Below are 19,430 nucleotides of genomic sequence, written 5' to 3'. Positions count from 1 at the left end.
AAAAAAATGCACTGACACTTAACTACTTAGTAAGTATCACAGAACACTGTGTATAAACCATCTCACAATCATAATATATGTAGGTATATATAAAAGGTATAATCTAATTAGTCATTGAAATGACTGCACGGGCTGAAGTTAGGAGTTCCTTTCTCAACATTCTTCCCCTCCTCAGTCTAAAACACAAAGCTACTAAAAATGCTTGCTTGAAATATTATCAGCATCCCATCCTTCCACCTCCCTGAACACTACGTTTTCTATCAAGGTACCCACAACTGCATACGGTAATTGCATTATTTTCTTAGATTTAAAAATAAATGCTGTGTTCATACTTCCCACCACTTGACCAGCTTTCCTGCAGTTAAAACAACGCAGACACAGCACATCTCTTGATTTCATTTAATTAATATCTTCAACTCCATTTTTCCAAGAGAGCCTTTCAGAATGTTACTGTCCTGACCGTTTAAAAAATGTTTCGTGTGCCCGACAATCATGCAAATTGTTTGACCAAAGTTCCACTGGTTTCAGATCTCTGTTTTATGTCCCTGCTCTAAAACTCTGTGTTTTTAATGTAATGAATTCCTGAAGGCCTATCACTACTCAGATATGAAAAACTATTATTCAAAACACGCAGAGAAGACAGTCTAGCAATCTGAGGCTCAAAATGATCAATTTTAATGATTGAAAGGCTGAAAACTAAGAACAAGGCTTTAAGCTGCCTAATGACTTTGCCTGCCTTTCCACATCCTGAAGCCAGGAATTACAAAGCATCCCTTCACAGCATGAGAAGAATCAAATCCAAATTTTGTCCAAATTTACAGTATTCAAGCTTACAGATATGACTACTGCATTGCCTGAATATGAATGCTAGAAGTACACAGTAATTTGTACCAGAATTTTGAGATGTCATGTGCCAGATTTGATGAGGTGACATCAGAAACCAATTATGATTCTTCCATTAACTTTATTTCACCAACAGGAAACCAAGAGCTGCAGTATAACTCTAATGAGTGTTAAAAGAGATAATCATCACAGAATCTGTGTCTTTAAGGACAGATTTTTAAAAAATAAAGTAGAAGGTAGCCATTTGAAAGACATTTGAAAACCTGGAGTCTCTATTTGTGACCAAAAGTTTACTTCATCCAAATCAGCAATTTAATCCTTAATACTGCCATAAAAGGGATAAAAAAGTACAAGTTAACTCATAATGTAAAATTCTCAACATTTTATATTATTTCAAACCAATTGTATACAGTGTAGGATATGGTTTTTGTTTAATCTTATGGGCTACTAACAGTCAAAGCATCCAGGCAACATATACAGAAATTAATACTGAAGACATGCTTTAAGCTATGGGCAAATCATATACTTCCTTTTAATTTGATAGCGCTAACACACATTGCAATTTTTCCTGTTAAGCGCTTGAACACCCACATAAAAATCACACTGTTAACTGTATTACAGAAACAAGTAATATCATCTTATTTGTCAACATTTAGGAAAAACAGAAAAAAGAACGCAGAAAAGATTAAGCTTAGGAAAAAAGTAACTCTACCACAGCGTTAAACCTTTTGCAACGCACACTTCACTACTCACATTATCTAAATAAAACTGGAAGACTTGCTCGCTGCCTGTGAGGTCAATAACACTGAAGATACCAGAAATAGAAGCTGCGATTAGAAACTACATGGAGCAAGATATCATTTGGAAGGTCTGGCTAATCTTTTTCTTCTCTACCAACAATATTTTAATTTCTCTCTCAAGACAGAGGCAACACTATGAAGGAAAATAATTTTTTTAAACATGCACGTGTGCAGGATGGTGTTACTATTTTTTAGATATATACACACACAATATTTATATCCATGTAGCATATTTTGATTCTGGCTATTTTTCAGTTCATTTATATGTTTATTATACATAAAATTATTTTTAAGAGCTTGTAAAGATTAACCTGCACTTTAGAAAACAAAGTAAAAGCGAACAGAATCTCAGAGAAACCAACAGCAAGTGCATCTCCAGAGTAAATAAAATCCTTTGTTATAATGGCTACGTATATTGTTAAAACTTCGCGACCTTTTACTTCCCCCAATCTTCATTTGGATATTCATGTTTATTTCCAAGTCACCTACCACCTAGTAGTTGGGTTGGAATCAGTAGCTCAGTCAAGCACACATCAGTGACAACCCATGACGCAAGACTGGAACATTATCTCCAGACAGAGAACGTACATTGTGATATAGTATGAAAAATGGAAAGAAATTAAATTAGCTTGTGCATCTGTACAGGCATATTTGTGTGTGCACATCTATAGGTGCACATTATCAACCTCATATGCCTCCCCAGAAAAACAGCAAGTTCATAGATTACCTCAGCAACTTTTGGAGGGACTCCATCACCAAGAACTTCCCTGATGAAGCACTGTTGAGTCATATAATATGAGAGTCCACAAGTTCTCTTGAAAGCATCTTTCAGTCGCTTTAGCTCTATATCTGTAACTGTGTTGAGTGAGAAGAGAGGAGAAAAAAAAGATTTGGTCAATAAAGGTATCGTAGAAATGTAATAGCTTAAGGACTCTCAAAATACTATACTTACATTTACCTTTACCATAAAAAGATAGGAAGAAATTAAATGCATGATTTCACCTAAACAGTGGGAAAATCTGACTACTAGAAAATGAGATCTAATAATCTAATCTTCCCCCCAAAAGTGAAGTAAACCTAAAGTTAACATCAATGATTACAACAGTTCACTGCCTAAGTTTTCTCTGACTACAGTAGCCTATTATAATTCATTCTAAATTAAGCACCATTATTGTCACACAAAAGGAAAATAAGCTAGCTTTATGATCAATTTTACATTGCATGTAAGCCAGAGAAATGATCTGTAACCAACAGTGGTGAATATTAAGAGCAGCTCCAGCAGCATGCTTCAAGCAGTTTTATCTAGCAACCAGTCTACTTTTCTGTATATGAAAAAAAACATTTAGTCACCACTTACATGCTCATAAGACAGTGCAGTGAAGCATGAATTTAACAGGAGTACTACAGTTAAACTTTGGACTAACTGTAATTCTTCACCTAAGATTCTCTTGCACAGTCAAAATCTGATTACCAGCTAAAACCTGTTCAAACTTGTGCACGATCTGTAAACGTGAAAAGTTTGATGACATCCTGTTTATATTTGCACATGAGCTTCCTGAAAAGCAGTCCCTGCTTTCAGATTTTACAAGCATACAGCAACTTTATAACAAAGTGTTTAAGAAGTGAAGTATCTCACTGAACAAAACAGGTCCTTTGTCAAAAATCAAGTTGCAGAGAATAACATAGCATGACCTGGATCACACGTAAGTTGCCGTGTAGTGCAGAAGAGCTATTTACCATCTAGAAGCCAAAAGAAATTACGCTGTACATGATAGCTATTTCACTGTATTTATAGTAAGGCATTTTCCTTCCCCTAATATAACAAGCCAGACAAAAACAACACTGACATGGCCAAAAGCTTGTCAAGCTTTTTGTCAGGCAAAATAAAACAGAACACTTGAGAGCTTAATCCAGCACTCTCCTTAAAACCTCCACATTTCAATTAATTCATTCATCAAAAGAATCAGCACTCCTTAAAAGTAAATCACATTGTAACATTCCTCCCTAACTTTAATCCTAGTCAACATTGAATCAGACTAGTGACTTCATTTAACGATTGTGTGTAAAAACAGAATTTGGATCACGTTTCTTTTCAAATTTTATTACAGATTCTGGGTACTTTTGACCAGAGAAAAAAATCAAAGGATCTAAGAAATAAATCTGAAGTGTGACCCACACAGCACTGGTGCTATCAATTAACATGGATTTGGCAAAAGACACTCATGTTATCAACATCATTGTGCTGGTTTTGGCTGGGGTAGAGTTAACTTTCTTCACAGTAGCTGGTATGGGGCTACGATTTGGATTTGTGCTGAAAGCAGTGCTGATAACACACGGATGCTCTAGCTCCTGCTGAGCAGGGCTTACACAGAGTCAAGGCCTTTTCTGCCTCTCACCCACCCCACCGGCGAGCAGGCTGGGGGGCACAAGAGCCTGGGAGGGGACACGGCTGGGACAGCTGACCCCAGCTGCCCAAAGGGCTACCCCACACCATACGGCGTCACGCTCAGCATGGAAAGCTGGGGGAAGAAGGAGGAAGGGGGGACGTGCGGAGCGATGGCGTTTGTCTTCCCAAGTAACCGTTACACGTGATGGAGCCCTGCTTTCCTGGGGATGGCTGAGCACCTGCCTGCCCATGGGAAGCGGTGAACGAATTCCTTGTTTTGCTTTGCTTGTTTGCACAGCTTTTACTTTACTTATTAAACTGTCTTTATCTCAACCCACGAGTTTTCTCACTTTTACTCTTCTGACTCCCCCATCCCACCAGGAGGAGTGAGCAAGCGGTGGTGCTTAGCTGCCGGCAGGTGTTAAACCACAACATCATATATCTTGTTTTAATAAAACAAGTATACTTTAATTATATGGCAGAAGAATGTTGGTATAATACTGTTACTTGCCTTATAGGGTGTTTAAATTTCACTATTTCATACTAACATCTGTCCATAGAGTAATTTTCTTTCTTTTTGTCTTTACGTGTGATGTTTTAACGAATGCTCAAACGCTGTTAGGTACACCAGTTAAAGCTTTATTCCAAGATTTTCCCTAGCTAACTGGAAACAGACTCTCCGATATGATATTCACAACCTGAAGCGACATTCTCCACACTCCCGAGCTCTTCTGAATTACAGAAACAGGAAGGAAAATAAAGATTCTGCAAAGAAACCAAGCCTCACGCCGCAGCCTTTCCTCCAAACACGTGCAAGAAATTAACAGAAGTGCTTCACATCAGAGGGATGCTTCACCTCGTCTCCTCCACACCTCTTACACACAACGTAACTGTAGCAGATTTTCAGCCAACAGGGACAACTCCCCACCACATGTTTAATGAGTAAAAGCTTGGGATCGCTAAGGGAACATAAGAAGGGGAAGCTGCTGGCTTCATTATTTTGGCAAGGTAGAGCAAACAACCTAGCTCCTAGTCAAAATCTAGCAACAGTTCTTTGATGAAAATATTTTAATTTATTGTATTTTTTATATGCATGCGCACACATACACTTTTAATAAAAATGGACTCTGCATTCTGGTTTTTTCTCCCCTCCTGTGAATTTTTTTTAACTCCTCACCAGTTAATTCATTTTGGTTTGTGGTCATTTGGCAAAAGAGTTTGTATACAAACAAAGCATTAACTAACCAGATGCTTACGGCTTTATACATATTATAATGGACTTGCAGGAAACACAATTATTTCTTACTGCAAAAATAAGGTCAAAACATACGGAACATATACACTATGGTATACTTAATATAGCACTGTGTCATTATCGATGTTTTCAAGTTTAGTTTCCTGACTGCATAGAAAATTCAAATAATTTTCATAAGAAATTATGAGGGAAATATTTTTTTTTCCCCCAGCATTCATTTATAACTACTGATTTTGTGTCCCTTGTTGCAGTTTGTTCAAGTTTCTCCCCAGCACGGCAGCACGGTGGGGAGGAGCGAAGGAGGCTCCAGATGAACTCGGACGCAGACCGGCACAGCGCTGCCTTCCTGCCGCACTGACAACCCCTGCAATTTCTGGGCAGGGCAGGTTCGCACAGCTCCAGTGACCTTCCAGCTGCTGTCACTGCTGAGCCCACTTACTGCAAAAGCACTTCTCAATAGGAACGCAAGTACAGTCTCGCCGAGTTATACTTGTGCACTATTTCCTTGCTAGGACTAATTAAATACAACAGCCCATAGCCGTGTAAAACTTCCAATTACTGTTTTAATAGAAAATTTTATTAATTTAATAAATGTGAACTGACTATATGTAACAGGCTAGAACATAAAGTTATTTTAGTCAGTCAAGTACTTTCATAATCATAAAATTTACTGGCCATTCCTTTATGAGATTTACCTGCATTAACAGAAATTAAAGCAATTTGTAACCTGACAGTTTTAACTGCAGACCATATTAGTACTCCAGAGATATTTTATGTATCACCTTACATCCCACAGTGCGCTAAACAAGTTACATGTTTCTAGGAGTCACCAAAACGCAACCACCTCTCTGGTGACAGAGCGGTATTTCTTGTGCAAAACTCTGACGTAACACAGAGCAGTGAATTAATTTAACCCCGGCAGAGCTGCTGTTTTGCAGTTTCACAGGACAGAGAAGGCGGCTACTCTAAGCAACCAGGTCTCACTGTATCACAAGTTAAGACAACAAGCACAGCAATGAAACTTAGGCCAACTGCATCCTGGAGATACCCAGGACGCCCAAGAGCACGGCATACAGCAGGTATTGGTGCTTCCTTGAGCACCTGCGACTGCCAAGAGTGTATTTCAGGCAGCGTTCAGGAACAAGAAAATCCCATACATATATATCTACCATGAAACACAGAAGTGACTGGGGTCCTACCAAAGGATGGGTTGGCGAGGAGAAAATTGGGAAGAAAACTAGTCAACCAATACCACGAACACCTTCAAAAGAACTGTCAGTATATTATTTAATAGTAGATGATAAGTTGATACTGCTAATCCATGTTACTTTTCAAAAGCAAGTTATTAGTGCTAGAGACCACGTAATATCATTGTTTGCACACAGAAACTATAAAGCAGGTCATGGAATTACAGGAAAGGTAATTACTTCCATTCCTTCCCCAGGACACATTAAAATGACAGATGCTGGCCATTTAAAATCATCTGCAAAGCTTTGTAAAAATGAGTTCATTATACATTTAGATCCAGGTACATGAAAGTACTACTGAAATGAGCAGAGTATAAATCAAAGATGTTATCAATGTTTACTATGAGTCTGGAAGACAAATAAAATATTTGACTACAAAATACTAACACCAAAGTAGCAATTATTCAACATAGAGATAGAACATGATGGCATGTTGAGAGGAAATAAAACTAGGTTTTAAATTATGAAAGTAACATTTCCAGAAGAAATGCATCTATTACTATAATAATATTAAAAACTAGAACACTTACATACCCACAAGCTACCTTTTTTCTCTCAATTCCACAAGTCCTATGCAGCAAGCATCATAGACCATGGAGATATTTTTAATCCCACCTTTAGACGTACATGTAGTTAACAAACCTGTTTCCTACACTGACTTAAGTTCCTTCATTAAGCATGTTTACTTTTTCCAAAAGCACAGTCTTACCAAACACCTTCAGGAGACAGTTGTCTGCAAACACCTAAGACGACCATTCACAAGCTGCTTTCATTAGACAGAGAGACACTACACTATCGGGTACACTGTTGCTGCATTCACAACCTGACAGTGAAAAACAGAACACGTAAGACTTCCCAAAATAAGTTTATGGTAGCCGACACAGCAAAAACCATCTCCACACTGCTCCTACCAATAATAGGTGGCACAACCTCAATATTACGGCAGAGAAAGCAATGCAAATGGGACTGCACACCTAATTCTTTACACCTCAAGACTACAGAAGCTAAATTTTTATTGTGAGGTTCTAATTCAAAATAATAAAAACAACTTTCAGTAGTTAGATACTGTATTCTAATTCTTAAAATTACATCTGCCTACTTCCAAAACCCACCATTGAAACAAATGGTCTTTTCCACAAAAGGAACAGTCACAGACTATGTCATTCTGTCTAGGCAACTTTTACTATTACAAACCGCCTCAATGCTACCTTGGCTGGACGGTTTCTGATAAAGTTAAAGACAGTTTAACAGAAGATTAGTGCTGCTTCCAAAACTCTCCAGGGAATATCTGAGCTCCAGTTTGTTTAATAAAGTTTAAATGAAACCATGCAACCTCAGCTAAAAATGTCACTGCGACTTACAGTAATTTAGCAAACCTTCAGCTCATTCAACCGCCAAGGATATTTTCAGTTTAATAGTGTTACTTAAACTTAATGCTGTTTATATGGATTTACAACTCTACTATTTTTTAAAACTCACATCTGTCCAGGTAATGATTTGCGTAGTGCCTTCCAAAACAATCCTGTGCTGGAAATTGCCCTCTTTCCACTGCTTTCACTCCACATATTTATAACCAGGTCATCCTGGAGTTTTCCTTTTAGAATAAAACTGTATCTGAAGCTCAAACTATGCAAGCCTAGATGCCCAACTCCAGACTTAAAGTTTATTTTGCCACCCACATAAAACTGACCTGAATTTCAGAGGAGATCCCCACCAGCTCTGTCACTGATACAAACGGGAGCTGCAGGGAATCTGTCTCAGAAAAAAACATGCTACATTTATGTAGAAGCCTTATGTTAGATGCCCACATTCTGGACATTAGATATAATGTTCCATTTGGAAAAGGAAGGCAGAAAACACAGCTGAAGTTACTCCCCTCCTCCTCATCCTACTTAAAACTCAAAGGGGTGTGTAAAAGCAAGGTTAATTATCTGAAGTATTTCCTGTCTAATACTCAAATTCTGTAATATTTACATGTGCGGAATCAACTAGTCTCAAATGTAAAGTCTGTTTTGTATAAAAATTGTAGTCCAAATAGTATACATAAAAAAATAATTTATGTACCACAATTTCTCTTCAGGCAGCAGATACTATTCCTTTTGCTTACCCATTCTGTACATCTTTAGAAGTACCTTACGTTCTGTTTAACTAAACTAAGGTGGAAGAAATCAACCCGTACCGTGGAGCTTTGGCAAGTTTTGCAGACACATTCTCTATTCATTTTAGAAACTTTTTTCTTTCCACATCCTGTAGCACTGATCCCACCCCCACCTTCTTGTCTTTATCTTGGAAAGTTTTAAAATGCATTGTGAATAATGTATAGTTCAACGTACAGCACAATCTCTGTCACGTCAAGACAAAGGTTGTACTGAAAAGCACAGGACAACTTTATACAACAAACACCTGTGCAAAACTCAGCAAGCTGGGAAGCAAATACCTGTCTCGGCAAAAGTTACCCTGCTATTACAAGACTGCTAGTGAAATTTGTTAAGAGTCATCATAAAAATATGACTACATAACTAAATACACCTAATATTGATACTTTTGCTTCTTCACTTCCTGTTTTGGAAAAAAGAGATAGAAAAAAATGGTTACATCAAAGCCAATTCCTCATGAACAGAAGTGCCTTCAGTGCATATGCTTCATACTTCCTTAGAGACTAATGAATCTAAGCCAAGGTTTGTACAAGTTACCTCAATAGTATGTTTTATTCAAATACTGTAAGAAAGTAGCTAAAATCTGCCTTAATTTTATACATATATATTCTGCAATTTCTTGAGAGATGCAACACTAGGAACACTGTTGAGGTGAAGAATATAAGAGCTGCCATACACCACCGCCTCTGCTTGACACCAGTAACTAACTTGCACCTAAAGCACGAACCAACAGAGTAACTTCTCTTCCCATCTTTCAGCATATGGCTGCTCTCCAATGCTTATGTGAAGTTTAAAGATTTACACATGCACTGAAGAGAAGCAACACCAAAATTTACGATCAATCACTGCTGCTTAAGATGCAACAGTTCACACGTGAATGTGAAGCACTATAAGAAACAAATATTCATTTTGAAGGGAGCTTGTCTGAAGGTTAAAAGAAGCGGTTAGTCAGGCTTAATGGATTTATCACAGCTTATATAACATAATTAATATATACCTTGCCTATGACATGTGCAATGAGAGTGCGCACAATAAATGCATTTTAAATTCCTATTTAATATTTACTAGGAAAGTCAGACCAGCCATAAAATTACCTTCCTTTACAACGCTTCTTCCCCTACCTTTCAAAATCTGAGCACAATTATGTAAAATGCTGTGGTGATACAGAATGAGATACAAAACACAGCTTTCAAAAGCATACAGTTGGCTGTTGTAGTAAAGGATAAGAATAAAAGCATAGCGTTTGAACTCTTTTAATACTGCCCGAGACATTCAGGCAAAAGACGCTTAACCTCTCCATGCCTTCACTGTCTCAACACTAGTCTAGTCTACATCAGACAGATGTTTGATAAATGATCTAAGGCACTCTGTAAAAGTACTAGAAGCTACTATTAAGGAGTTGCTTTAATCAGTGAAAAGGACAGAATTCCAATAGTTTAGCTGAGGGTAGGTGCAGTTAATCTGCCACATCTACTATAAACCAACAGCCAATTAACATAATCTGTAACTAAGCGGATAGAGAAACAACGCACATATCTGTTTTCTTTCCTTTCATCTTATTAGAGAAAAGTAGTGACTGTTGAAAACAAATCAGTGATTTGGCAACCTCTATTTACACCAGGATCACAAAAGTAACATGCAAATCATCACTTCCATTAGTATGAGTAGCAGTAACAGCACCAAAAAGCTGATGAAATTGTTATGTCTTAAAAGCCTAAAATATTTCATTTGGCTACATGAAAAGAAATTATTTATTCTATTTTACAGGTGACCAGCAAAAAAAAAAAAAAAAAAAAGCCAAATCAAGGCAGAAGACCACAATGTCTCGACAATGCTGAAAATCAAAACAGGAAACAAATTACTGCATAAGCAGGAAGGAAAAAATGGAGAGGATAAAAAGTTCAGTTAAGGTGAAGGGGCAAGAAACTTTGAGCTCATCTGACTAAAGTATCTTACAACATATCTAGTAGAGCTGGTCCTTTTTCCCAGAACTACAAGCATCAAAATGCCCACAATACCCTAAAAACTCACACACACAAGATCTGCATTTCTAATGTCACTACTAGATGGAAAAAGCTTGCTATGTCAGTGTCTTAAAAAAAAACCCCACACATCAGCCCTGCGGATCTCAAGTATACAGAGCAAGCAATAATTTGCAACCATCAGCATAACATTGCATTTGTTCTTTACTAAAAATAACCAAGCCTGAATTTTAATAAAACAGACAACTTGATCATCCTTCAGAAAGCAAGCAAAATTCACCTACCTCAAGCTCTTCCTGACTTCCAGCTCGGGTTTTAATAATTCTAATATTTTGATTTTTAAGTGACAATTTTACAGGTTCAATATCAAACTCAGAGGGCATATAATTCTCTAACGAGACAATTATCTTCCCTGTAATCACTTGCTCAATATTTCCCCCAGGAATCTTCATCCTAGTTATACATGGAAATTTTATTACTTTTTTCATTAGTCTTTATTGTGACTTAATGGCTGCAGTTATGAAGTTGTCAAGAACCAAAGCAATTACTAAAAAGCTTCAAAGAGGTAAAATGTACAAGTGAACGTAAAGCATGTTTGGGAACAACCCCAAATAGGAAGAACAAACTGCAAAATACAACTGAGATAAATGAACCAGCTATGACTAAAAAGACAACCTCCACACTCACCTGTCCCTGCCAAAAAGGAACCCACTTGAGAACATTTTGGGCGAAAACACAGATAAAAAAATCCTGCCTCCCCTAACAAAAAAATTAATCTACTCTTAAGGAATCTTTCATAAACAGAATATCAAAAATGGCACCATTCAAATTACACAGTGCATCTCACTAAAGACTTAACAGTCTCAACATGACATTTACCAATAACAGGAATTTAAGGATAACAGCAACCCAGTTTTGGTATTAAAAAAAAAAATCAAATTATTCAATCCATTTGTATTTTTTTCCTCCTACCAATTCTTTGGTTTTTAGTAGTAGTGGCTCATCCTGGGGTTCAAGCTTTTCTTGGCTCTATTAGACCTAACCATAATGCATATCAAAGGTTTAACATCTTGTGTGCGGAGAGCGGAAGAAGATTTAGTTATTACAATAGGATTTGCCAATTTTCTGTAACATGAAGACTTAGCATTTATGTGACGCTTTTAATCTTCAAAGAGCTTACTTCTCACAGTTACCATCCTCAAAAAGAGTGCCATTAAGTATTATTAGCCTGTTTTATCCATCTGTAAAGTATCTCCATCAGGGCACACACTGCCACATTGCTATTTGGATTATGTTTGCTTCAAGCAAAGCTAATCGGTACAGGTTCTGTGACAACCCTCCCCATAAGACTAGTGTGGATAGGAATTGCTACATAATGGTCCCAACAGTGAAATAATCCTCCCACCATCTGAGCACTTAAATCTTATTGGCTATATTTTATATCCTCAGGAATTAAAGGAGCCTAGTTTTATATGCTTACCAGTCCAACCCTGTAAGCTACAGAAGAAACCTGAAAGAACCTGAACATTCAGAAACCTCTGCAAATCATTAAAATCACTTTTACCATACGTACCACCGCAAATTTAAATGCAACAGACTGCAATATTAGGGACAGAAGTAATTACTGTTATCAATCCAAGAACTGGTAAACTCATTCTCAGTGACTGAACAAAGCGATTTCTAGCCCTGATTAATCACAGGATGCCACCTTTCCTGGCCGCAGGCCCCGTCATAGCATTTATTGCTTCTTCCAAGATGAGGTGCTGTTACTGCTCTAGATGCTCTGAATAAATTATTGCTGACCCTAGAGAAGAGAAAACACACTCAGCTAGCTGAGCAGCACAGCCAGGCATGGAAACAGTACAGAAAAGTAAAAGGAGAGGAGGCAGAGGTACAACTTTTAAGTGGTTTTAAATACGGAGCATAAGCTGTCTTGCAGCAACAGCAACAAGAACCCTGAACTCCCCTCCAAAAGACAGAAGCATGGACAAAAATGCACCAGTTCGGGAAGTCCAAAAAGTAAGCAACCCTGTCTGGGATGCCTGTATTCACCTGAGCATAGTCATCACTCATTGCCCAGTTTCCAACCTCTTCATTCCTCATTTTTCTTTCCTTTTCCACTACTATTTTCTTCTGATTCTTCTTCATAGTTTACGTAGTTTGTACAGGATTTCCTAGGATGATGGTTTTAGCTCTCAGTCTTTTCAGTATTTGGAATGGTTATTCAGTCCAATTTAGATGAGAAACAAAACTGCTCTTCTGAGCTGTCCCTTCATCAGTTTTCCTGATAACAAATATTTCATATCTTCTCTTCCAACAGTGTCAAAGATACCAAATGCAGCTATACTATGAATTGTTCTTTAATTTTAAAAATATCTTCTAAGCCTGAAAGTTAAACATAATCTGCAACTTCTGCATAGGAAGGCAGTGTTTCCTATAGCCTTTAGTGAGGACTAAAGGCAAGGAGTTCTAATTTGCGATTGCTGATACAGTTTTGATCAAGTATTTACTCAAGTGTTAGTCTCTGGCAGCTCAAAGAGCCAACTCTAGTTAAGCGCAGTACTTAAATACTATGACAAGTAAAGAATAATAAAAGATTCAGACAGTATTTATACACTGCTAAAGTCTAATTTCTAAAGTTAAAAGAAAAATATTACTCACTTAGAAGTCAAGTGTTTTGGCACAAACACATTACACACCTGTATATATGTACAGCTGATCGACAATAAAAGGCTCTGTATTTTGAGCCTACCTATTCTCAGCTCTTGGTGATAATCTGTCTAACATACAATCTTAAACTCAGATGCAAAGTGTCAGGTCACAAATTTACGTCTTCTGTTACACTGTTATAAACACATGGTAACAAGTTTGCTACACAATCTGTGAATGGCTGAAAAATGTCCTACATTCAGGAGAATGAAACAGAGTATTCAGATACACCATATAACAGCTGTGCGGGAAACCGCCTTCCAGTGATTTTACTGTCACTGACCAGTTTAGATTGATGTGACGACTCAAATTTCAGAGTTTCGTATAAACACACTGTCCATTGTTTCACAGAAAAGAAGTATAGAAACAGAAAAGGTATTAGAATGACTTAACACCAAAGAGCTACAATGCCCTGAATAGCGTGAGCAGTTGGAATCTCTCCCTGAATCCCTGAAGAGACTCACAATATATCCCCAAGGACACTATTGTCTCTATTAGAAGAGTACATTTACATAATAAATTATGAATGTTTTATATGAAGAGATATTTATCACATCTTTTATATTCTGCTTTTTAACCTCTATTCTTGTAATACTCTGGCTTCTGCAGATATTTAGCCACTGTTCTATATTAGAATTAAGTGTATGGTATGGTTCCTTCCTCCTTTAAGCCATCTACACTGCAATCTACTCATTATTTAAGGAATAACATTACTTCACACAAGACATTTACACAACTATTCTTTAAGCAAGGTGTTTAGAAGACAACACTAAATTGCAGGTAACACAAAAAAGTTGGGAAGTTGTTAGTGGCAAAAGATCAATTATAATTCTTTAGGAAAAGAAAAATCATGTCGTTAGCTGCAAGATTGGAAAACAGAGATCAAAAAGTTCTTACATTACTTTTCCACTGATAACAACCTTCGTTAACATCCTCACGGAATACAGAGCAGGCTATACTGACTGCACTAACTGCTGTTGATGTTTTTTCTTAAAGCAATGCTGCTTCAGCTCTGCAAAGTGCAAATCCACTTTTCTAATTTTTAAACTAAAATCCAAGATCTAACTGTATCACATTGTTAGCGAAAACGTGGTAAAAATCTTCTTTACAAGACTAGGAAATTTCCAGTGCAGAATAAGATTTTGTTTCTGGATAACACCTAACAACTAGAAACATGGATTGAAAGGAAGTGCTTCTTCAGCCCAAAATAGATTCATGATGCCATATTCAAGTTCATTTTTAGAACAAATTTAATCTGCAAAACTGAAGTTCTCATAATTACTATCCCAATACTTTCAGTTCTTTTTCTCTGTATCCAGACTTATTAAATCTGGCACTTCCTGTTCTGCTTAGGTTTCTCAGTTTCTTCCACATTTTTTTCATTCAAGGTTTCAGAATTTTAAAAGAACAATTTTGCAAACTAATGCAGTAAAACTGATCATTTAAAACAGCTGTCAAAAAATCCAACTAAATCAGTCCTATGATCATTTGTAGAGTTCCACTAAGATAGCAGCATATACATGTTAAAGTATTTCAGTTCATGACTTGCTGCCAAAGCAGTCTGCCACAGGACAAAACCTGAGCGTCTCCATCATCACTATAAATTAAGATAAGGAATATCAATTCAAAACACAAAAGAAACGTAAGCATACATTCTATATTAAATACTTAACATGAAATTAAATGGTATGAGTGGATGACAACTGAAAGACCAGCTAAGAAAAAGACAGATACCATGTAAATAAAAACCACAACTTGTAAGGAAGAATTCAAAAGGGCTTGTAATAGGTTTTATTTTTAAAGGACAAAGAATACATTTTTGTGCAGAATGCAATTATCTCTTATTTTGCCCTGGTGACATTGACTCTCATAACTTCTAGGCCCAATTCAGACTCTAAACTAAGCGAAACAGCTTCAAAGGATTTGGACATTAAAAAAAAAAAAAATCATCCAAATAAATGTTTTACAAGACACTGGAAAGTATAGCTTTGTTTTCCCTTTGTAGTTGATGGTTAGAAGCATGCATGGCACTCCGATGACTGACTTGGCTGCCTCGCTCCAGACCAGTTCTACACTGCCTTTCTCTGCAGCTCATGACACGCACCTGCAGAGAACCGGACCAGAAGAGAAGTCAAATCCCTTTTTAAGGTACAGAATGTCTCAGTGACTGTTCAAAACCACTCCAAAAGTCAAAATTGAAGTGTGTGGCAATGTGTAAAGCCAGATGATATTTCTGCCCATCTCAGTTTGTCCAAAGTTACCCATTACGAGTAAGGGACTGTCCTGTTAGTTGCAATGGCATCCCTGTCCCAGAAACCGGATGGTTTGCAGTGCATTCCACCTTAACGCATTGGTGAACACATCAACCTATGCAGCCTGTGAATACCATTCCAGAAAAAGAGATTGTGATTTTGTCCCAAATACGCCACACAGTAAGCACAATGAGTTGTCAGCCTCACCAGCACATTTCCATGTGATAGGAGAGGCTTGTTATGTGTTGTGATAGGCTAAAAGGAGAAGGGAGAGGAGGATTTGAACACCTTGGAGATCATGGCATGTCACTCGATACGCCAAGTCACTCTACCTGTGACGCCTAATCACTTTAGCAGAGGTAATGATTCAGGTAAGCAACAATTCCAGCGCTTTTGCCATTTTTACATTAAGTAATGTATACAATGGGAAATAAAACCTGGTCATTACAAACTGCCGTGACTATCATTTGTCCAAACCTTTCTCAAGCATATCCTATTTTGCCTCAAAACCAAATAAAGGCCTTGTTGCAAATGTTAGCATATTCTTAAAAGTAATTTTGTTAAACTACTAGATTACTTAACCGAGAAACACACACCTCTCTCTCCTAGAACTCAGTCGCGTGTCAGTACTACACTAACATAACGAAGGAATTTTTTTTTATTGTCATTATGATGAATGACTTAATGGTCTACACAGAAAAATACTGTGATTGATTACAACTTGCATCGTTTTTTAAACAGATTTGGTGAACTACTACAAAAACTATATGCAGACGCATTTTGTTTCAAACCAAGATCTGAACCCAGCTTATACCCATTAAGAATCAGAAACCCAGAAGAGCTTTTACACCAGTTTAATAAAACTGCAGTTAAAAGAGATGCATTCTTTCCAACCACGTCCCCACCTATAAGGACTACGCCAACCCCGATCAATTGTAAACACAAGCCCACTTCTCAGAGGTGTTAAAATTCATTACGTAAAAAAGAAATGCTAAGTATTATTACACAGCTAAGCTGAAAACACTAAAGCTATACAGACACAGTCATCACTAACAAAAGTAAGACGTCCCTGAAGAAATCACAAAAGAGAATGTACATTAGCATCTTGCCACTCTTTAGGCAAGCAGGGTATTTTTATTCCAGTAAGTGATAGCAATAATATAGTATTCAAAGTTTTGTGAATTAGATCCTTTCAAACCTTAGGCAGAATCTACATTAATGGATTTTCCTTCTACATTCATTTTTGCCCAAAGGCTTCATTGTCTCGTTATGTAAATGACCTTTTCATATGAAAATTAAATGTTAAAGATGCTTTTGGTAGTTCTTCAATACTGCAAATATCACATGGACATTGACAGTAATTCAGACTAAGTATACCTTAAAGAAAAAGCAACTGCTTCGAGCAATACAACAAATTAAGAAATAACTGGTTTTTAAAATACTTAAAAATTGAAAGTCTTATTTAGAATTAACCTCCAGAATTTTCTTTCCTATACAGAAACTTAACCTAGGAAATCATCAGTTTTATTATGAACAATATCGAAGACTATATTGTAAAATGCAGTTCTGAAAACACGTATGCAGAACTTGAGACCTGCACATATACCTTCAGCACACTTTCCACCTCATTGGATGTTCCTTGTAGAACCCAGCAAGCAATCAGCACCCAACTGGAGCTCACCTGAAGAGAGGCTGGGCAGTCCAAACCAAACGCTGTGTGCTGCTGAGTAGCCTCCACAGAACACCAAGTCCCACATGTTATTCAAAGTAATTCTGTAAGTTCCCACCAAACAATTTAGTACTGGTAGGCACCTAGGATGCAGTAACAAAGTGGATAACAAACATGACGCTCATTGCAAAGGCAAAGACTTATCAGTCAAGGACAGGCAGAAAAACTCTCACGCTGCTTCTACTCATTAACACCACGTCATAGGTGTCTGTAAGTACCTCACTCTGTAAGGTTCCATGGTGAGACACCAAACATTTCTTGGTGCACTCCCAGTCCCTCAGTCAGCAGCAGTAAAACAACATTGCAGCTCCCAACCCAAGGAGGAACACAGCACTGACTTGGCCCAGTAGGGACTCAAGTAGATGCAAAGTCCCCCACTGAGCAAATCTTTACAATTAACAGACTACTGTTAAATAACCCAGGAGGCCTGAAAAAACCCAACTGGGTAGGTCTGGTTTACAACAGTCCTTGAAATAACTTAGTGGACAGAAACAATTCTGGTATTTGAAAATGCAACACTTGTTCTACCCCTCCTCCATTTCTTTTTTGTATGCTCACTGTATTTTGAATTTCTTCTTGGACCAAAAGACAGCAGGATTATTTTAAAAATAATTAGTGGCTAAGTCATACAGATGCCATGATAACAGCTCAAGGACCTACAACTCATTAGACCTACCTGGCACTCCCCATATACCAAATTATTTAGAACGAATGTACGAATTTACAACGTAACCAAAAATATACTCAATTTTCAGAAGATATTCCGACATTTTTAAAATGACAGACATTAGTAACATCTGGGTTTTTTTTAAATACAGAAAAATCATGATCAGTCCCATCACAGAACAGCAGCTGTACAATAATCTTAATTTATAGAATTAAATAGACATATCGTGCCTCACCTAATCACATAACTTGCTAATGCTATGTTCTTTTTTATTCTCACAAAGCTTGTCATCCCTTCACAGGCCCATTTTTGAACGCCATTTCATTTTTTGAGTACTAAAGAACTGAATGCCTTACTTATTTTATGAAATGAGACAGTAAGCTGGCTTCCCTTTGAGCAAAAGAAAGGGGGTAAGGGTTGTTTTACTCATTTCTCCCACAATGCCAGCAGCCAGAAAGCCTGATACTGTTACAGGTCAAGTACAACAGGACTCGAGTAGCCCCCCCTTGTTTTCTTCCCTTTCACATTTCATTAGAGATGCTTCATATCATTTTGAAAGCTTCCTAGTTTCTATTTTTGTCGTATTTTATTTTCTCTGTAGGACACTGTCAGGTAAATTTAGGACCCTGATGTTACACTTTTTATAAAAACAAGGCTTTACAAAATTCAAGATGAACACAAATATTTCATAGAATCTATCAGCTTGGAAAGTATCTCAGGAGGTCAACTAGTTCAACCTTGTGCTTGAAACTGGGTCAATACTGAACTCAGACCAGATTGCAAAGGGCTTTGCCCAGGCAGGTCTTGAAAACGTCTAAGGATGAAAGTTCAACAACTTTCTCTGGGCATATATTATATTAAAAACAAAAAAAAAAAAGCCTGCTTTTACAGGAGCAAAAACTAGAAACTGATTAGAAAGAGGTGACTATGAAAATAACTGATTTCATTGATTAAAATACGAGAAATAAAGCAGAACAAGCAACAGTTACACGAGCTATGAGATATATAGGCATATAATCTATAAAACAAATAAACGTTTTGAGTACTGAATTTTAGTCTACATCAACATAAAAAAATATATTACATATATCCTAGCCTGATACTGTACTTTTAGCTTATATCAAGATGTTTAACACTCAAAACGAGGATGTGTTCAGCTTACCCTTTAACTTCCAGCCACCGTGGCTGGAATGATATTATCTATTTACGCTCATTTGGCAGCTTTCCTGACCGCTTTGACTTGAATCTCTAGTAACTTGCCGACAGGACAAAAATGCATCTAATATTATGATACTACTGTTATTTAGAGACACGATTCACCTGTTGAAGTGAGAAACCAGAGGACTCCCAACATTTACTGAATTGTATTTCAAGGTTTTGAGGGCTTTTTGCTTTAAGATGTTC

The 19,430-nt window shown here is 37.2% G+C and overlaps 1 protein-coding gene across 6 annotated transcripts in view; it reads right to left on the bottom strand.

The window, feature by feature from the left end:
- USP32 (ubiquitin specific peptidase 32) overlaps positions 1 to 19,430 on the bottom strand; it is an 81,602-nt gene that overhangs the window by 56,401 nt on the left and 5,771 nt on the right. For 5 of the 6 annotated variants that reach the window (XM_087751692.1, XM_087751691.1, XM_087751693.1 and 2 more), the window contains one exon: positions 2,371 to 2,498. In XM_087751692.1, the coding sequence (XP_087607818.1) occupies positions 2,371 to 2,498 (128 nt within the window). Of the gene's footprint in view, positions 1 to 2,132; positions 2,213 to 2,370; positions 2,499 to 19,430 lie in introns of those variants that run through there. The other variant, XM_087751696.1, reaches the window with a different exon arrangement.

The sequence above is a fragment of the Nipponia nippon genome, unplaced genomic scaffold (assembly GCF_047370975.1).
Source record: "Nipponia nippon isolate SJK-2023a ecotype South Korea unplaced genomic scaffold, ASM4737097v1 scaffold_15, whole genome shotgun sequence".
In the NCBI taxonomy this organism is placed as follows: domain Eukaryota; kingdom Metazoa; phylum Chordata; class Aves; order Pelecaniformes; family Threskiornithidae; genus Nipponia; species Nipponia nippon.
The sequence above is the reverse complement of the archived record's forward strand: the minus strand, read 5'-3'. Positions and strand labels throughout refer to the sequence as shown.